The sequence below is a fragment of the Macadamia integrifolia genome, unplaced genomic scaffold, assembly GCF_013358625.1.
Source record: "Macadamia integrifolia cultivar HAES 741 unplaced genomic scaffold, SCU_Mint_v3 scaffold359, whole genome shotgun sequence".
NCBI classification, from domain to species: domain Eukaryota; kingdom Viridiplantae; phylum Streptophyta; class Magnoliopsida; order Proteales; family Proteaceae; genus Macadamia; species Macadamia integrifolia.
The window spans coordinates 270,256-291,933 of NW_024869631.1; the positions used below are offsets into that span (position 1 = coordinate 270,256).

Consider the following 21,678-nt stretch of genomic DNA (forward strand, 5'->3'; position numbering starts at 1 on the left):
AACTAATTTTGTTTTTCTTAAACTCTACTCTTATTTCTCGTAATAATCTTGAATATTTTTTCTCAGCTTTTATAATCATATGTTATCATATTTAATCCCATAGAAAGTGGATTATATATAAAAAGGAAAAAACCTAACCCTTACAAAATACTTGAATTGCACTAAAATGGGATCCATTCAATTCTCAATTCTTCATGCTCTACTTCAAGGAAGCAGGTACTTACCCACAATCCCAATTCCCTTACAAAATTCGATTCATGCAATTCCTCTACTTTGATCCTAGCTTTATCCACCAATTCTTCTTCATCTATGGTCAGTTGGACTGTGGGAATCTTACACAATGGGATAAACCATCTCTTAATAACAGACTACCTATTGACAAGAGACACAAAGGAGGTGCCAGGGCTCTCTTATTTGAAGCACAGCTTGCACAGGAGTGTGGGTGGATTGTAAAGGACATCTGGACTAATCCTGAAGTGGTCCAAAGACTCTTTTAATCTTGATAATTTCTTTTGGCCATTAAGCGTGGCACCAATCTTTTTGATTGTTTATAAAACCATGTCCAATGTTACTTGTAACCATATACCCTCTAACCACTAGGTACAGTACCATGCCTCCTTACTAGAGGAAACACTATCCCAACCACTGCTCACTTCTGCACCCACTCCGTTGTGCTGTAATATTTCTTGTTTCAAATAAAAAAAGAGCTTTAGAAACTTTCAATGTTAACTTGTGCTCTGTGTGGCTTGGGTTAGGGGTGTCAATTGATCTAGTTGGGCCGGTCTTGATCTGGCCTAACTGGGCCTGACAGTGTGAAATTCTTGTATAGTGAACGCTCATTTACTTAAACGGGCCTAGATTTGGGGACCATGATACAATTTGTAATCGGGCCGATCGATGTCGGACTTTAATTGGGCTACCTTAAACGGCTACATACCTACTTAAGTCTAAACGAGCTCTATACCTACCGTTTGTAACAAGATTGAGGGGACAACAGAGGAAAAGAGGCGGTTCAGCTAATAATTTGTTTTGATTCAAACCAAGCAGGTTGAACCAATAAAATAAGAAATGGGTTGGCATATTCAAAACAGGGGTAACTAAGCATTTGAAATTATCAGGGGAGACTGAGAGGTCGAAGTTTGCCATTTTGGGAATCAGAAAAAAATGCTTGGATAGGGAAGTTTAAATAAATATAGGATAAAAACAAGGGACTGATAAAAATTATGAGATGAAGACTCCCCATTATTAAATTATGAAATAAAAGGAAAATGGATTGAAAACATCTTCACTTGGCGGCATAAAGTTGAATAAATGTCTCATCACAATTGTAAGCTCTAACCATTACATATTATATCTGCCCACAGGTTTCACACTCACCAAAATGGGAAACATAAGAAGTCTACTCACTACAGGAGGTCCTAAGCAGCCCACCAGAATCCCAAGATCAAACTTGTCCTCAAACTTCTTGATGAATGGATGATTCTGTAAACAGAAACAGATTCATAAGTAAAGCGCTTCAAATTGGATGAAGTGAAAAACCAAATCCCAAGCTATAACAATCAAGCAATAGGACTAATTAGAAGGTCCAACGATGACTTAATGTGATCCTCGGGGGACTTAATGTCATCCTCGGGGCCGGGGTTCCTTTTGTATGCTGCAAACACGTCCAGTAACAACACTGAGTTTTGAATAAGAACTACTATATACCGTGTCAATTGATGCATTTTCTTCACTATAAATTTACACACAACCCAACAAGTTAAAAAGAAGCAACCTTGTGTTATCAGTGTGAATTCTCAAGAGTCAACAGCAACATAAAATCTACACTACTCCATGGCATGAGAACAGCCTCAATTCTCATCGTTCTGGCTTCAAGATATAAACAACTTAAATTTACCTGATGCAGAAGTGCCTAGTACAACGCCACTCTTTTTTTCATGGGGTGTTTGGGGGGAGGGGGGAAGACTCATGGCTTTTGATGTATGGTATTCCCATTCTTATTGCAAGTTGAACTAAAATTTGAAACACTGGAAAGGGGCATAAGATATTCATCGTTAGGGTTTAGGATTATAGAGTAGGGACTGGTTTCAGGGTTCAAGGTTTAGGATTTTAGGGTTTAGTTCCTAGGGATTAGGGTTTATGATTTAGGATTTAGGGTTTAAAGTATAGGGATTTAAAGATCAGTTTAACGAATTGTGCACATGGATTTCACTTTGTATAAAGAGAATGCACACTGCAGAGCATACTACGTACATACATACATAAACACATTCATCCAAAGTGTGACCAAAATGATGAAATCTCAGCATCCAAAGTGTAATAATTATGCAAAACAAATCATGTGCTTTATTACCAAAAAAAAAAATTTGAAAAATACACCGAAAGACTCAAGTAGAAAAAACTTTGGACAGATGTCTCATCCGTCATATGATATGAGTTGGAGCTCAAATGGAGAGTGAAAATCTGACCTGTTCAAGCTGATTTGTCATACTGTGCATTTTTCCGTGCACACTCCAAAATAGTTTTATCAGCAGTGATGAAGTAGGTGGAAATTGAAGCTGTTCAGCAGTCAACAAAGTAGCAGTTCAGTTTTCCACATCAACTGAATATCTTAATAGAGATAAATAGTATATGCTCTGCAAAGGAATGACAATTTTAATAATTAGAGTATGTTCTACACAAACTACAAAGCCACTACACTTGGAAGGAAGTGAGGGATGAGGGACATCATTTCCTAGAATGCTAGTTCATATCCAGACAATTGCAGATGGATTACCCCATAAAAATTGGTAATTCGCAGGTGGACAAGAGCAGGGTGACCACCCAAACACTCTTGTGACACCCAACTGACCTGGATCAGATATCCTACAAACATTATGCACAAGTATAAATTGGGAGAGGAAGGAAAGAGGGGGGGGGGGGGGGGGGGGGCAGGCAACATATTAAAAATCTCTCTACTTTATGAGGGATTCAGCTTTAGATGACCAAGCCTTTAATATTGAAACCCATGTTAAAAGCCTCCAAGAAAAGGGACAGCCTCTCCACAAAATGTGGGGGTAAGGCTGCGTAGGTATGTCCCCCACCCCCCCCCCCCCAAAAAAAAAAAAACCCTAGACCCAGACCCTGTAGTAGCGGGAGCCTTGTGCACTGGGTATGCCTTTGGTTAAAAGCCTTCAAGAATTACAAGGAAGCTTTCTCAATCAAGTTCTGAAAGCCATGTCTCCCGCAGTCCTACTAAGATAATCAGGCTGTGAAAGTTTAAGCAGCTCCATTGACGTCTAAATGTTCATCCTACATTGAATGCTGTGAAATGAAGCCCAAATGGTATAAGTGTATCCGTACATGGGAATGGCCTTTGAAGTTTTCAGCAGGAGAATCCCATTTGAAGAGGTTGCCAAGCAACAATATCACGACCCATTGAAAAGAGCCCATAATCATTTTTCCTAGTTAGCTTATTCATCATGCAAACCAGCAAACAAAGATGAGGAATGATATGGGCTAGGTCAGTCAGACCTAGATATTGAAGTTAAACAAGCCGCTCAAGTTCTTTTCTGACGAATGAATACAGTCTATCCAAATTGCCATGACAATATTTTCCAATGTGTGTTTCCTCAACTACAATTCATTTGAATATATATATATATATAACAGGGTCGATCTATACCAAAATTCAAAAAAATAGGGTTCTCCTGGTTCTGTATGGTGAGAAGAACGAGATAGGTGTAATACCGTACTCCGATCCGGTAGGGAGACGAGAACTAGAATGGGTGCAATACCGTACCTAGTTCTAATTTGTGCAAAATTAAAACCAACAAAGGTTTGTGTCAGGTTTGGTTAAAACTTTGGTCAGGAAGGTATCTTTGTAGCATTTGAAGTCGTGTATTTTTTTACACCTAAGATTTGATAATTGTTCGGCTGTTCGACCTTTGAGACGAGAAGGTTACCTAAAAAGAAATTTGTTATGCTGAAAATAAGAGTATTAACAGCATCTTCTGTAGGCATTCCTTCAACATCAAGGAGGGGAGTACCCTCAGGGGTGGTTTGGACTGCCATTAAGATTTCAGTTTTTTTGTCGTCAGTCAAGACATAATCTCACCATCCTTTTAGTTGGCCGGTAAAGCCAGAAATAAGCAAGGTAGCCACAGCACTATCAGCCGTATTCTTGATACGATGTGCATTGCTAACCATGGTCATTTCTTGCAATTTGTTCATGAGATTATGTTCAGACAGACCATCTATGTTCCATTCATAGATGATTCCACTTTGGTAAGAAGCTTAAGGAGTAGTTCCCCTAGCTTCAATTTGAAGGTCAGGGAAGACCGGGTGTTGAGTTGAACTTTGGCCAATTTGATTAATTTGAGGAAGGACAGGAGACTCATAGTCAAAACTAGACGAAGAGTCAGAAGAGTATCCTTCATGAGTGAGTACTACTTGGTTGGCAGATTCTGCAGTTGTATGATTTTGCGTTGGTGTCTCTGGGGCAGATAAAGTTGCAAGACGATGGTTAATTTGGCCAAGTAAAAAGGATTTGTTAAGTTCTCATTGGTGTATTTGTGGAATGTTATATGGTTTAAAAATGGGAGTACTAGGAGGAATAGTGGCTGGGATTAAGGATGAAGAGGCCACAGGTTTTGGTTGGACAAGGCACTCAACTCGGGAGAGTTGAACACCTATAGTTTGAAGACTTAAATTTGTAAAATTTAACTGTTCAATTTGTTTTCTATTCGGGTCATCTTGTTCCGTTGCTTTGAATGGGGAAGCAATTAAATTTGTATTTTTGAAGGTATATTTGATGCTTTCCACTGGGGGATGGATAGCAGTGGTAGTTGGATTGGTACTGAGAGTCCAAGATTTATGGGTAGCATTCTGGGTAGAGATTTGGTTATGCCAGGGGTAATCTATGTTGTTATCCTAGGCGTAGATGTCAAAATAAGTAAAAAAGAAAACATTTGTTTGAAGATTTGTCATAAAATTATACCAATTTAATTCTAATTTGGGCTGCTTGTTCAAGATTAAAGGTTTTAAAGAACCAATCACGTTTTTGTTTGTTTTTTAGTGATTCAAAATCTGTTCGAAGTGTTTATCAATTTGGTATTTATCATTGGTTTGAAGCATATAAACATCAGGGTCACATTGGGGCGGAGCCACTTTTGACTGGGTTAGAGATTGAGGATGATTTTGGTCGGATTGGGTTGACTCTGGAACAGAGGATGAAGTCTTATAGGTTCTATAAACAACATGTTGCCCGGAATTTAATCCAGAAAGGTTTGGAATTGGAGGAGTTCTGAGGGGAGGACTCCAAGGGAAAGAATTGGAAGAGGTCGAAGTATCAGAGCATGATTTTCGAGAACTTTGATAGACAGAAGAGGGCATTTATCGGTTAAACCGAAGGGTAACTAGTCCATCTATGTCTTGGGAAATAGATTGGATGTTGGTGTTTGAAATTTGAGGTGGAATAGCAGTCGTTTGCAGCTGCCACTCAGCTGGGAAAGAGATGTCTTTCTATTGGACCAGTTTTGGATAAACAATTTGACCTTGGATACAAGCAGTCTCAAGATAAAGGGTTGAGCCTTTGGGAGAGCTTTTAACGGCTTGGGGTTTGACGGTTTTCATGGCTTTGTATTTGATACAGTGAATGATAGAAATGGAAACAAACTCATGCATCATCTTGTATCCGTGGGTTTTGAGATTAATTTTGAGGGAATGAAGGATATTTAGGTCTTCCAAAGCTATAGACATGTTTGGATAAACATTGAAAAGCCATGAAAACCTTTGAATTTGATCACGAAGGGCCAACAAGAGGGATGTGTTAAGACCTTCGCGGTGGAGAGGTTTGATGGCCACCAGGACGAGGCCAACATGGACATAATTGAATTTGTGTTTATGGTAGAGGTCTTGTAGGGATCTTGGGTCAAAAAGGGTGATTTCTTTTGTTTTAGGGGTAAAATTTATAGTTTGTTCAACAGTTTTGACAGTTTCGAAATGGGTTAACAAATCCCTTTCGTTGAAATTGAAACCAACTTTCGGCGCCAACAGTACCTCCAAATAATGCCAAAAGCAAATTCAAGTGCATAGTACCAAATTTCATTGTAATTTTGTACAGTGCTAAATGAAACTCAAATGTTTTCCCAAACCCAAATGAAATGTAAATGTGCTCTCTTAGTCTATAAAAGAGATACTACTCCTCTTCACAAATCACTTGTAAATTTTATGCCCAAAATTCTAGAATTAGAGAGAGAGAGCTCCCCAAAAGAAAGTTCGTCCCTCTCAAGTTCTTCAAGGCTTTCAAGATCAAGCTCCGCCGGACTTCTCTAAAGCTCTGCCGATCTTCAACAACTCCAACAAAGGCTCCAATCGTCCCCTCCAAACCCGATCGCCCTCAAAGGTTAGCATCACCAAACCACAAAGACTCCTCAAAGCTTCAATCACCCTTCTTCTCAAATCCTCAAACCCAAGCCTGTAACTCAAAGATCTCCAAATAATATCAAAGTTTACTTTCAAATTATTATTTCCGCATCTCATTATTTTTCTTGCATCTACATCTACATCTATAGCTTGCTTCTAGTTCTATCTTCACAAAGAAGCCTACAATTGCGCCTCTTGACCGTGGAACATAGATCCGATTAAGAAGTTTTTGTTATTTTATTTATAGCAGCTTTTCTTTTGTTACCTTATTTTGAGTCTTGGTCTTGCTTCATTTATTTGTTGGTTTTAACTTTGCACAAATTAGAACTAGGTATGGTATTGCACCCATCCTAGTTCTCGTCTCCCTACCGGATCGGAGTACGGTATTGCACCTATCTCGTTCTTCTCACCATACAGAACCAGGAGAACACTATTTCCTGTTATAGAGCAATTTCCATGAAAAACTGAGCTTCACCATCAAAGAATGATAGAGCAAATTAACCATCCCAAAACTATCCAACAAATTAACCAACTTCGTTCCAAATTCGAGCATGACCTTGGCATCGAAAGAAACATATGGTTTCCCTCCCATATGCCAAAGATTTCTCCGACCTTCAAATCCCCACGAAAACACGGCCAGCTCAAATGAATCAAACCCTTCTTGAAATTTGCAAACAAGAAATCAGCGACCTTCTTGCAAAACAACTTATTAGGCTTAGCACCTCCCCCTGGAGCTGTACGGCCTTTTATGTTAACAAAGCCTCTGAAATTGAAAGAGGCACTCCAAAATTAGTTGTTAATTACAAACCCCTTAACGATGCCCTACAATGGGTGCGTTACCCAATTCCCAACCAAAAGGATATTCTCCAAAGAATCTATCAAGCCAAAATATTTTCAAAATTTGATATGAAATCTGGATTATGACAGATCCAGCTTCATGAAAAGGATCGTTACAAAACTACCTTCACAACCCCCTTTGGCCTCTATGAATGGAACGTTATGCCATTCGGCCTCATAAAATTATGAGCGACATCTTTAACTCCTATGGACAGTTTACAATTGTCTATATTGATGATGTTCTAGTTTTCTCTGATTCAGTGGAGCAGCATTTCAAACACCTTAGAACTTTCGATCAAATTATAAAAGCAAATGGCTTAATCCTTTCAAAACGAAAAATAGAATTCTTTCTCACCAAAGTCCGTTTTCTTGGACACTTGGTCGAAAAAGGTACCATAACCTCTATCGATCGTGCCATTTCCTTTGGTGACAAATTCCCTGACCAAATATTAGACAAAACCCAGTTACAAAGGTTTCTCGGGAGTTTAAACTACGTGCATGATTTTCTCCCCCAAATTAGTAAAATTGCTGAGCCATTATTTCTAAGGCTCAAAAAGAACCGAGCTCCTTAGTCCCCAACCCAAACTAATGCCGTTCAAACAATAACAAAATTGGTCAAAGAGATTCCTTGCCTATTTATTCCTAATCCTGAGGCATTTAAAATTGTTGAAACTGATGCCTCTGATATCGGATATGGTGGAATTCTCAAACAAAGACTCCCAAATACTAACAAAGAGCAACTTGTCCAGTTCACCTCTGGTATCTGGAATCTTGCCCAAAAGAACTATAGCACTATCAAAAAAGAAATTCTCTCCATAATACTTTGCATTCAAAAATTTCAAAATGCATTACTAAATAGACCATTTTTAGCTCGTGTTGATTGCAGCGCTGCTAAGTTTGTTTTACAAAATGATGTCTCAAATTTGGCTTCAAAACAAATTTTTGTCCAATGGCAAGCCTTACTTTAGATTTTTGAATTTCAAATTGATTATATTAAAGGAGACTCCAATTTTGTCCCTAACTTCCTTACTCGGGAATTCTTACGAGGACGAACTCCACAAATTAACCTTCTCCAAATGGCTCCTCCAAAAGAATCAACCTCTTCAAATTCCCTTGTTTGTTCAAAAGCAAGTTACGGCACTACTGCCGCTCCCTCAAAACAAATTGAAACCAGAAGCCAATCCCAATTGGCCTCCTCAAACCGGCCATACTCCCATGCCGTGGTCCTTTCCTCAGCTCTTGGTCCCCTTCAAACCACAAACAAATCCAGCTCCAGTCTCCAAACTAACTAGGCCAAGCCTCTCCAAACGACCCAAGGATCCAAACTCAAAAGCCAATACAATGAAAAACCCATCAAAGAAAAACTCTTCATCATTAAAGAGTCCCTCGAAAATTATATTAATTCTCCAATCAGTTTCGCCCAAAGAGTCTTCTTTCAAGGATGGCATTTCTACTCCTCTCCTGCAAAGACACATGAATTCTACGAATAAATCCTTGTAGATACTGACTCTGTCAGACTCAAATTAAACTTTAACAAGATAAATCATTAGTTACACATACAACTGTAACCATTTGCAAAATCCTCAGTCTTTCTGACTGGAACAACCATCCCCTCATAGCAAAAAATTTCTCAAATACCTACAACCCCTTTGGTTATACTTACTATGATTATCAAGAGGCCTGGTTTAAAGCTTTTCCATTCCAAAACAGAATTAACCGTCATTCTTGGTTTTTCTGTTTTGATTACAAATTCAACAAACAAATCCCCCTTTGGTTTCCTCGGTGGTGGGATCAATATGGTCCTATGTTTGATATTCTACCACCCCAATCCAAAATTCCTACCAAACATTTTGCCACCACTCACCACAGCAACCTCACCAACCTGATCTCCTTCGGTTTTTCCTCCACTGCCGCTTAGCATGGATCCTATTTTAGGAATACAAGATCACTGACATCCAAACCCCTGACTGGATTGCCCTGGTTCTCTCTCGGGTATACAAAGTCAAATGGTGGGATAATTGTGATGTCTCAAAATGTGAAAAATCGACCCCTCATTTAAAACATCACGGGCCTCAAACCAGTCCCGATTCTCCCGGCCTCCTCAAAATCAAGCATCAAAAGTGAAAAGGAAGCTCTTCTAATCCGCCTCACTGAGTTCGGTTCCGACTCAAAAGAAGGAGAATCAAGTGATGGTGCCTACAGCCTTAGTTCCATCAAAGCATCTATGATGGCTCACTGTCATTATGAACAAATGGCTCAAAACCCCTCTGATGATGATCCAGATGTTGAGCTCTCCAGCTCCAAGGCGTCATCCTCAAGTAAATTCAAAACGGTGACCTTGCAAGTCCCGCCGGGCTACCTCAAAATCAAAATCTTTGACCAAACGTTGATTTGGTCCTTAACGTCTCCTAGGACAGTTTTCAATTAGCCAATCGGTAATGTCAAAAACTCACCTAGTCAGCTAACCACGGACAACCTCTCTGAGGAAAGGCGGTACTGCTACTGTCTCAAGTTAAAGGACAATCAAGCCAATACCAGGCTCAGAAAAATTTGGTAGAACTCTCTTGATCAATCCAATGAGGAAAACAGTGTCCCTGACACATGGAATGCCGTGGTACGATCATAGAAGATTCCAATCTCAAAGCCCAAGATTAAAGCCAACTTTCGGCGCCACCAGTACCTCCAAGTAATGCCAAAAGCAAATTCAAGTGTACAGTACCAAATTTCATTGTAATTTTGTATAGTGCTAAATGAAACTCAAATGTTTTCCCAAACCCAAATGAAATGTAAATGTGCTCTCTTAATCTATAAAAGAGATACTCCTCTTCACAAAGCACTTGTAAATTTTATCCCCAAAATTCTAGAATTAGAGAGAGCTCCCCAAAAGAAAGTTCGTCCCTCTCAAGTTCTTCAAGGCTTTCAAGATCAAGCTCCGTCGGACTTCTCTAAAGCTCTGTCGGTCTTCAACAACTCCAACAAAAGCTCCGATCGTCCCCTCCAAACCCAATCGCCCTCAAAGGTTAGCATCACCAGACCACAAAGACTCCTCAAAGCTTCAATCACCCTTCTTTTTCTTCTCAAATCCTCAAACCTAAGCCTGTAACTCAAAGCTCTCCAAATAATATCAAAGTTTACTTTCAAATTATTATTTCTGCATCTCATTATTTTTCTTGCATCTACATCTACATCTATAGCTTGCTTCTAGTTCTATCTTCACAGAGAAGCCTACAGTTGCGCCTCTCGACTGTGGAACATAGATCCGGTTAAGCAGCTTTTGTTCTTTTATTTATAGCAGCTTTTCTTTTGTTACCTTATTTTGAGTTCTTGGTCTTGCTTCATTTATTTGTTGGTTTTAATTTTGCACAAAGTAGAACTAGGTTTCATTTATTTGTTGGTTTTAATTTTGCACAAAGTAGAACTAGGTACGGTATTGCACCCATCCTAGTTCTCGTCTCCCTACCGGATCGAAGTACGGTATTGCACCTATCTCGTTCTTCTCACCATACAGAACCAGGAGAACCCTATTTCCCTAGATTTTGGTGTAGATCGATCCTGTTATATAAATTATAGAGCAATAAATACTATACAACTTCCCACTTTTGTTAATTTATCTTTCCTAGTTTATCATTCATTTACAACATGGATTCCAAGTTGACCTTCATTTACAACATGAGAAGAAAACTAATCAGAGTCGTTTGCAAAGGGCTAAATGGAAAAGCAACCAAAATAAATGCATTAAATGCCTGAAGTGGACTACCATTTTGGAACAGTTAAAAAGTACAAAGTGGACAGTTTTCAAGGAATAACGGGAGTAATACCAGTTAATAAGAAAATTAGTAGAGTAAGAATATGGTGTAAACAGGGTATCCATTAGGGATTTACTAATTCCAAAAAAAGAAGAGATTTCAGACAAGATAATAGATTTTAATAGATAGAAAATATAGGAAAACAGGGAAAATATTTGAGATTAAATTGTGAGAAGAAGTAAATATAAAAAAAAAAGTTATAGGAAAGAAAGTAATATTACAGTGAGAGTTAAAAGAGAAAAGATATTCGGCCACACAAGGTAAACTTTGGCAACAGCAAATTCTTATCTATTCAACTCAACTAAAAACATAGGTGTATAACATTATTTTCTGAACCAACAGTTTCTACTACAAGCATTCCAAGGAATTATTATAAGTATACAAGAATGGGAGAGGAGCCAATTAGCTGAATTTTCTATCAAATCCCATGTTATGCTAGAATAACCTTCCTGTTAGCCCACCCAGACCTGGAAATCCCTCCAGAAATTGGAACACCACCACCCCAACCCCCCCCCCCCCCAAAAAAAAAAGGGGCCAATCTGTGTAAGTGACCATTCTTAATTGCTCGTGTCAGAGGAGAGACATGCTAGGGTATCCAAGACCAGCTCCTTGTTTTAATTGAGGTAATTGATAAAATCAAGGGACAAGGTTGCTCACTAGGCAGCAGTTGATGATCTATTTAAAGGTATTCTGAGTTGTCTATTTTTGGGGGGATTGGGGATTGGGGACCACTGGTTTTCTCAAGGGAGTAGGGAGGGTATGGACAGGATGATGGTTCCATGGCAGCCTCCACCAGAGGTAGTGGCAAAATTGAAAATGGATGATGCTTTTTAGGGATTCCTGGTCCCCATCAGGAATTGGGGCCCATGTAACACTTTAGAAGGTAGTGGCAATTCCTCTGGCCTTGGGCCTTATTAGAGAAACTCATCCTTCAAGGTTAGAGATGATGCTCGGAAGATGGAGTTACATCTTTTAATCAGCAATGGATATTTCCATGCAATGATAGAAGGGAAATGTAACAGATTCGAATGGGAGTTCGTCAGAAGAACCTTTGTGCCAACCTCCCGGTTGAATTTCTTGTTCCAATGGAAGCTAATTAGTACTGAAATGGCTGATGACTAGGCAAAAGTGGGGTCTTCTGTCCTAAACTATGTTTTGGGATATTATTCACTTGTGTGTATGTACATATTTTGTCCAGCATGGTTACTGTACCTGACAATCAATTGTTTGAACCGTTTTCCCCCTTCAAGAGCTGTACTATATATTTTTTTCTCTACTACAATAAATCATCAACTGTCCTCCCCCCCCAACCCCCCCAAAAAAAAAGGTGCAATTTCTCACCGAGCTCAGCATAAGCAGTTGAGTAAAACATAACTAACATTACTGATAAAAACAACATACAAAATATAAAGTACAGCAGAACAATATAAACTTGAGTATCCCAGATAGTACCTGCAGATATGATCAATGCCTGTGCAGTATAATTAAGATTATGCTTTGCCCAAGGAATCATATGAACAGCGAGCAACCGTTCCCCCCCCCCCCCCAAAAAAAAAAGGTGCAATTTCTCACCCTGCTCACCATAAGCAGTTGAGTAAAACATAACTAACATTACTGATAAAAACAACATACAACATATAAAGTACAGCAGAACAATATAAACTTGAGTATCCCAGATAGTACCTGCAGATATGATCAATGCCTGTGCAGTATAATTAAGATTATGCTTTGCCCAAGGAATCATACGAACAGCGAGCAACTGACATAATATTACAAAAAGAAAAATAAGAGGGAGAGAGATACAGAGGGATAATAGTAACCATAATGGTAAACAGTTCAGGGTGCCACGGCAAATCCCCGGGTTTGAGTCTTGGGAGCGGCCACTTTCTGGAGAAAATGCTGAAGGTTACGATCATTTCCAAACTCAACCATCCCAGGACCACACATAGGCAGGGGCCATCGGACCTGCCCTGGGTAATGGCCCTATAATGCAGAAACAGTTCTTAAGGACCCATTTGTAACGAAATTCATCAGGTTAAATCAGCACAAGAAAGTATGATTTTTCTTAATATTATTTTTTTTTACATGGCTTTTACTGGAACTTAAGAAACATAGGCAAGGAATAGAGAAGCATGAAGAAAGGGATGGGTCAGATCATTCAAAACCCTTCTTTTCCTTTTACTAATAATCAGTGGTCTTGTGGATTCTGCAACCACAAGCCAAGATTTCAGAGTCTTTGAACCGTATCTACCTAAGAAACCAAAGATTGTTACCTCAGAATCACTCAGGACAAAGACCTTGGATTGCTGATAAACTGGGTTACGAGTCATGAGCCACCAAACTTGAGTTATAGTATATTATGTGGAGCTATTAGTAAAAAAGAGCTCCCATCTCTACCTCATAACATCAGAGCAATATACCCAAGCGGAGAAAAAGACGCCCATTACGGATTGAACCATAACAAAAATTCGAACTAATGATTTCAGACTCTTGACTAGCAAACTAGAGGAGAGAGATAGAATACCGTGGGCACAGTAGTAACGACGCAAGCAATTGCAGCGGCCTTTGTCCCCGCACGAACCCCCTCTGCAAATCAAAGAAATGAAAGAGGAACAAAATCTTCAATTAAAAAATAAAAAAACAACAACAACAACGACAACTCGATCCAGATCTACAGAAAATTAACAAATAACGAATGACCAAACTATGAATCGTGGAAATAATAAATTTATATATAAAAAAAAAAAATCAAGGCGCAGAAGGGAAACGTAATACCTTGAGTACAACGTCGTGAAGCCGCGATTTTCTCTTCTTCATAAGGAGAAGGGATCAATAGTGATTTCCTTCTGTTAATCCAAGCATCTCTCATTTCCGATGGGATCCCCATTGCTTTCTTCTCGTCAGTAGAATCACTCCAACTTCAAAATAATCTGATTTGAAGCAAAGAAGAAAAAAATTAACAGAAAAGTTGTAAATTATTCTAAATAGAATGAACAATACTTGCAGATTGAAGAGAACAGTTTTGCCAAAGATCCGTGTTGAGTGCCTAAATCTCACCTTTTACTCGGTAGGAAATGAAGACAAGCTAAAAGAAAACAGTGAGCAGAAAGCCAGAAATAGTGAAACGACAAAAGACCAAGGAAAGCTCCACTCACTCCCGCGCAGCAAATCGTATGATACATCAGTCTTAGTTGCCACGTGTCTTCTTGATGGAGTATAGACGATAACTATTATCGAGTAGGTCCCATTGGATAAAACTTCTCATCATCATCATAACGGTGCATACGTAATCTTGGTGAAACCGGATTTTTGAAACGGTGGGATTCATTGTATTGATATAGCCCCCACCTCCCTTAACGGCAATAATTTTCTACAGTTTAAAAAGGAAGATGATAAGAAGCGATTTATTTATTTATTTATTATTATTTTTTTGGTTAAAAGGCAATCTGATGACACACTAGATGTGTTGCATTTTATCCGATCCCACGTGAAACACGGCACATAAACATGGAAATCATTTCCAAACAAATGTCAGATGTTAACGTATTAACAGGGATTGATACCAATACGATACCGATATGGATCGGATCGGATCAGATCAGAACGGCAAGTATCAATTGGCTTTGCTCTTACTTTTTTTTTTTAAGGTACCAATTTTTTATTGTTTGACCCCTAAAATGATATAGGTAATTAATCTAGATCGATCAAAGATCAAGGATTGGTCTCAATCGATACCAATACTTGAAACTAGGGGTGCCAATCGGCTAGGCCGATAGTTAACAAAAACATAAATGAAAAAAAAAAGACAAAAAGACAAAAAGACGGTATGGATTTTAAATAGTAAAAAACTTCGAACATACGATCAAATAAACGGTAAAAAAATAGAGAATGATAAAAGAAAATTGAAAAACGGATGGTACAGATTTTAAATCTTAGATTTCAACCGAACGGAATGAAAATGGTAGTATACTCATAAATTAAAGAATTGTTACATGAATATCTACACCTAATGGTCAAAACAACTACAATATCAAACATTAATGCATATATATCTCTTGTCTCATTATAAGTTCTATGACATATAATTGAATATCATTCAACACCTAAATTCATACATCACGTATGTTGAAAGTCTTATTAAGCAATGTGGCTTGGTTGTAATGTTGTTCATTGTTGTCAACATAGTCAATACACTCTAGGAGTGATGTATGCTCAATTTGAGTTGGGAGTTATCACTTTAGAAACACTTTTCAGCATATGCATTAGTCTGTAGTTCAATTTCGGGATCGATACATTGATATTGAGTAGAAGGTGATACCATGAAAATATAGGCCATTGAGTTAGCTTGAAATTGGCAAAAGAATCAAGTCAATCAAAGTTTGGGAGAGAGAGATAGAGTCAATTAAGTAGACAATAATATGTTCATCAAGTTAAGTCTTAAAAAATGTCAAAAAAAGAGGAATGTATTTAAATGCATTTTAAACACTTTTAGAACTGGAATGTTTGCTGTTTGCAATTTTTTTCCGTTTCTTTGGGAAGCATACAACCAGATGTGTTGGGCCTAATTGAGCTTCCTTACTTTAGGACTTCGCATGGTGATTGGTTCGTTTAAGTAATCGAGCCTCATAGGTTAGGCATGATCTCATTTATAAACAATTGTCTAGATCCTGTTGGTCTTTTGCCCGGACTACGAATAATTGGGCTTAACATGCTAATGAGACATTTATTTCTAAATAAATTTTGAACATGTTAGATTATTATCAGTTGGTGCCGGTCGAACACCCATCATTTTATAATAATTAAGTCGGGCTTGAACTCAACATACTTATTAAACAGGTCAGATCTATTTTAGGTTTGACCAGTCAAGCTCGATCATGCTACCGATGCGGGCCTACAATTGACACCCCTTTATTAAGTAAGGGTATATACAATCATAAGTCGTTAAGTAAGTAAATCTGTTAGATATTGTTATAATTTAAGATATCGGTATCAGTTTAGCCATATTTTGGCCCAAACCTATATGATTACCTGATTAATAGCATATCAATGGAATTGGAAAAAGGGAAGATAAAATGGTCCAAGAAAACCCATACCAATATTTTGATAGGAAAAAAACTCCGATCTAGGATCTAGGATCTAGCCTCATATGATCGGTACATCAACAGTACCATACGCTAAAACCATGGATATAGTAGATGTAGAGTTGTCTCAAGTAAACAATATAATGTTATGGTTTAAAGTGAAGACATTCAAATGGAAAAAGTTTTCCCCCAAATACACCATATAGGATCATAAATGTGAAAGATGTTAGATTTATATCTATTTTATTATATTTAAGTTTCAAAATAAAGTCTTTCTTTTATGTGTTTTGATTGTCTTGTTATGGTGTGGGACCCTTGGGGTCAAGGTAATGGAAAATGATCAATAACACCCTATGAAGACCCTAAAGTTCATTCATGGGCATTACCATAAGTGGAGAGGTGAACAAAGAGAATTGATTGGGATTAATTTCATTTATGAAATTAATTCTTTATTCATTCATAAGTTATTACCAAATGGAGGTAAATGGTCAATGTCATTATATGGGTGCCTTAAAGTCCATTCATGGTCACTACCATAAGTAGAGAGGTGGCTAAAAAATTGTTAATAATACCCTATGAGAGCCCTAAATTCCATTCATGGCCATTACCAAGAGTAGAGATGTGGGCAAAAAGAATTGATTAAGATTAATTCAATTTATTGAATTAATTTCAAATTCATATCCATGTGATATTATTCTCCAATTAACTTGTCAGTAGTTGGAGGTTACTCTTGGGGATTCTAAGAGGATGCAAGAGTTGGTTTTAGGTCTATACAAATCCAACCAAATACCTTGCAGAGACACATATTCACACATTAACATTCCATCCATTTTTACTTGTTGTGACCATATAAGTTTTTCTCTTCCTTCTATTTTCTCTAAGTCTTGTGCAAGGTTAGAGGGGTTGCTGTGCTATAGTTTTTTGCTTCTAGAAGGAACTAGAAGAACTGCTTCATGTTCTAGTGGGAGGTTGTTTTATCTTGGAGGTAAAGGTGCAGAACAACTCTTGGTAGTAGAGAGCATCAATTACCTTAAAGGTAGCACTACAAGTGTGACTCAACCTCAATTCAATTTGAAGCTTCTTCAATTGCTATGGTGGTAATTCAACATCTATTTCAAGTTTTTCCTCATCTCATTTCAGTTAAGGATCAATACTACAACAACATAGTTTATACTATAAAATCTTTGTATTGTAATTTGTATTTTGTAAGAAACTGTAATACAATTACCCAACAAGTTTAAGGTTATTGATCATTGTAAGATCCCATGGTTGATCTTGGAGATGAAAGCCTCAACAGAGGTGATGACTCCAACAACAATGATAGTCATTCAATCACTATCATAGGTGATGCTTCGAACAACAATGTCGTTGATGGAACTATCAATGTAGGAAATCCTTTAAACATCAATGTTGAAGGAACAATCAACAACCAAGGAGGCGGGGTTCATGTTAGCCACAATGGTAAGGGGATTCCTTATTTACCCACCATTGATTTAATTCCTACAAATATTATCCCGTTGGTAATTGATCTTATCCCGGATTTGGGTAAGATGAGGATTGTCAATGAATTTGAAAAAATTGAGTAATTTGGAGATCAAAACTTCAAACGGTGGATGCAAATGATGTTGTTTGCAGTAGCCCAAATTGGGGTGGTATTTGCCTTGATTGAACCCATGCCCAAAAAAAACAATGATCCTGTAAAGGAGGGCAAAAGGATGGCTTGGATTCAAGAGGATTACTAATGTAAAAATCGGATATTGAATGCATTATCCAATGACTTATACCATGTGTATAGTTCATTGGAGTATGCATTTTCGATTTGGAATGCTTTGGTAAATAAGTACTCTCTTGATGATGCTGGCTCAAAGAACTACATGGGGACTAACTTTTTAAAATTTACTATGAAAGATAGTAACACCATTTCGAACCAAATTGATCAATTTCAAATCTTGGATGGAAAGCTAGCAAAGAAAAAAATGGTTCTACCAGCATAATTTGTGACCGGTGCCTTAATTGGAAAGCTTCTATCTTCTTGGGATGCTTTTAAGTTGTCAATGAAACACAAGAAGATCGAGTTGACCTTGGACCAGTTGGTTGTACGGATCAAAATTGAGGAAAATAACCAGAACAAGGATAAGGGTGAAAAAGACCTTGGAGAGAAACGCTTAAAAGCAAACTTGGTAGAAATTAACAAACAAGATAAGAAAAGGAAGAACTGTCAAAACTTTGATGAGCCTTCTTTTAAGAAGAAGAAACTCACTTGTTATGTGTGCGGTAAGCCAAGGAACTTCAAGAAAGATTTTTTATTCAAAAAGAAAAAATCTGAAAAGGTGAACTTAGTTGAAGACAACGTCTTTGTAGCTATGGTCACAGAAGCAAATTTGATTGAAAAACCAAAGGATTGGGTATTAGATACCGGTGCTACAAGACACATTTGTAGTGATCTAAAGATGTTCTCCTCTTATTCCGTGAGTATTTATGAAAAAATTTCAAAGTGCCCCTATTATGGGGAAATAAAAAGTAATATTGAAGCTCACTTCAGGGGAGACTATTATTCTCACCAATGTCCTCCATGTGCCAGATATTAGGCGCAATTTGATTTCAGTTCTTTTGCTTAATAAAGTAAGAATAAAATTAACTTTTGAGAGTGATAAGACAGTTATCACTAGGAACAATATATTTGTGGGAAAGGGATACCTTAGTGAAGGGTTATTTGTACTAAGTGTTGAAAATATTGTAATTGAGAAAGCTAGTATTTCTTCTACTTACATTATTGTCCCTACTAATTCTTTTGATCTGTGGCATGGTAGGTTGGGTCATAGTAGTATAAAGTATAAAGTATATCACCAAACTATGCAAGTTAGACATGATCACCAATAAGGTGGAACCCCCTGTGAACAAGTGTACGACTTGTGTAGAGGCAAAATTAACCAAAAAACCTCATAAAACTATAGATAGAAAGAGTGATCTCTTAGAATTGATCCATAGTGACTTGAGTGACTATAAGTCATATGAGTCTAGGGGAGGAAACAACTATGTTATAACTTTTGTAGATGACTACTCCAGGTTTACCATGATTTATTTACTTAAATCAAAAGATGAGGTCGGAACGACATTTATATCTGACAAAATGGAAGTTGAAAATCAACTTGACAAGAAGGTTAAAAGACTTAGAACCGATAGAGGGACTGGGTATTTTAACCTTGAAAAAATTTATGAGGAAAATGTAATTATCCATGAAACAATCGCTCCATACCAACTGGAATCCAATGGGGTTGCCGAAATGAAAAATAGATCTCTTAAAGAGATGATGAACTCTATGTTGTTAAGTTCAAGTGTACTATTTGATATGTAGGGGGAAGTCATGCTAATGGCATGTTATCTATCAAATAGAATCCCACATAACAAGACTGGTATGATTCCATTTGAAAAATCATTTGGAAGGAAACCAAGTCTAAAACACTTACGGATTTGGAGCTGTTTGGCCAAGGTATTATTATCGGATACCAAGAAAAAAAATTGGGATCAAAACATGTGATTGTGTGTTTTTGGGATATGCTACAAATAGTACAGCATACCGGTTTATGGTGATTAAATCTATGGATGATGTTATTAAAACAAATAGCATCACATAATCAAGGGATGTTGAGTTCTTTGAAAACATATTTCCCTTTAAGTCCAACTTACCTACAAGTGAAGATAATCAATTGACTTATAGGGAAATAGAGTCAAATGAAAAAGTTACCAATCAAGAATTGGGTAATGGTGATAGAAGTCAACCAAGAATGAGCAAGTGACTCAAAAGACTCAAATATTCGAATGATGAGTGGCTTGTCTATTTAGTAGATAAGGATTCTCTTACATACAAAGAGGCTATTGTATCATCGGATGCCATATTTTGGAAGGAGGCAATCAAGAATGAACTAGATTCAATCTTGGAGAATAATACTTGGGAATTGATAAATTTACCAATTGATTCTAAAACTTTGGAAACCAAGTGGATATTTCAAAAGAAACTAAAAGGTGATAGGTCACTTGATTGTTTCAAAGCCAGACTTGTAGTCAAGGGGTTTAGGCAAAAGCCTAACATTGATTATTTTGACACATTTACCCCAGTCTCTAAAATTACCACAGTAAGGGTTATGTTAGCAATGACATCAACACATAACTTGGTCATCCATCAAATGGATGTGAAAATGGTATTTTTAAATGGGGACTTAGAGGAGGAAATTTACATAAAGCAACCAGAAGGTTGTGTTGTAAATGGACAAGAGAAAAAAGTTTGTAAGCTTCGAAAATCTTTTATATGGATTGAAGCAGATGCCAAAGTAATGGCATGAAAAATTAGACAAAGTTCTAATTCCAAATGGTTTTGTTGTAAAGGACGCTGAAAGGTGTTTATATAGCAGGTTTCATGGTGGTAAGGGCATATTCATACTGCTATATGTAGATGATATGCTGATAATGAGAACAAACTTGGAAATAGTGAATCAAGCTAATAAAATTTTGATGTCTAGTTTTGACACAAATGACTTAGGAGAGGTTGATATGATCCTTGGGATCAAGCTCATCAAGCAAGAGAATAACATTTCACTATCCCAAGCCCATTTTGTAGAGAACATACTTAAAAAGTATGGGTACCATGAAGTTTCAGTGGTTAAAACACCTTTTGGTATGGGATGTCATTTGAAAAGAAACTTGGGTGAGCCGGTGACTCAAAAAAAGTATGCTCAAATTATTGGTTCAATCACATATCTAATGAATTGTACGCATCCTGATATTGCCCTTACGGTAGGAAAGCTGAGTCAACATACTCACAATCCAAATAAGGAGCATTGGAGTGCGGTTGATAGGTTGTTGAGGTACCTAAAAGGTACTATAAACTATAGTTTGCACTATAGTGGTAAACCAGTGGTATTGGAAGGGTTTTGTGATGTAAATTGGATCTTGGATACAAACAAGTCCTTAACTACTAGTGGATATGTATTTACAATAGCAAATAGTGCCATGGCAGCTGAGTTCATAGCCTTAGAAAAGGCGGGAATAGAAGCTGAATGGCTTAGAAACTTAATGGCAGATATTCCATTATAACAAAAATCAATGCCATCGATATCACTATATTGTGATAATCAAGTGACTATACATCTAGCCAAGAACTGGATATACAATGGTAAGAGGAGGCACATACGCCTAAGACACAATCTTGTGAGACAGTACATAGATGAATAAATGATAACTATCGATTATGTGAAGTCAGAAAGTAACTAAGCTGACATGTTCACAAAGCCTATGTCTGTCAAGAACTTGTGTAGTGCATCTACAGGAATGGGGTTGATGCCTAATCCTTAGGTCATGTGATGGACAACCTACCTATGTGAAGAGGCTTAATGCCTGAATTAAGTTCAAGGGGTACAAATGAAGTCATAGGATGACCAGTTCAGTACTACTACTTATATAAGTATTCATTCCAAGATGTAGATGGTGATAGTAGTACCACCACAAAGAGAAAGGTTGAATGGTAAAGCTTTTAATTAGTCTAATCTCAGGAA

At 37.5% G+C, this 21,678-nt stretch overlaps 1 protein-coding gene across 5 annotated transcripts; it reads right to left on the reverse strand.

The window, feature by feature from the left end:
• Positions 1-1,212: 1,212 nt before the first annotated feature.
• On the reverse strand, positions 1,213-14,261 carry LOC122068219 (early nodulin-93). 5 transcript variants are annotated; one of them, XM_042632084.1, is made up of 5 exons: positions 14,106-14,261; positions 13,824-13,978; positions 13,573-13,634; positions 2,469-2,558; positions 1,213-1,482 (listed from the first exon to the last, which is right to left on the reverse strand). In XM_042632084.1, exons 2-5 carry the CDS (start codon positions 13,933-13,935, stop codon positions 1,342-1,344), a joined length of 405 nt encoding a protein of 134 aa, XP_042488018.1. In that variant the 5' UTR covers positions 13,936-13,978; positions 14,106-14,261; the 3' UTR covers positions 1,213-1,341. The 5 variants fall into 5 exon arrangements, with proteins under 5 accessions (XP_042488018.1, XP_042488019.1, XP_042488021.1 ...); XM_042632085.1 differs by having other exon boundaries at positions 14,053-14,114; XM_042632087.1 differs by lacking the exon at positions 14,106-14,261 and adding an exon at positions 12,732-12,807 and having other exon boundaries at positions 13,824-14,091.
• Between the last annotated feature and the right edge of the window lie 7,417 nt (positions 14,262-21,678).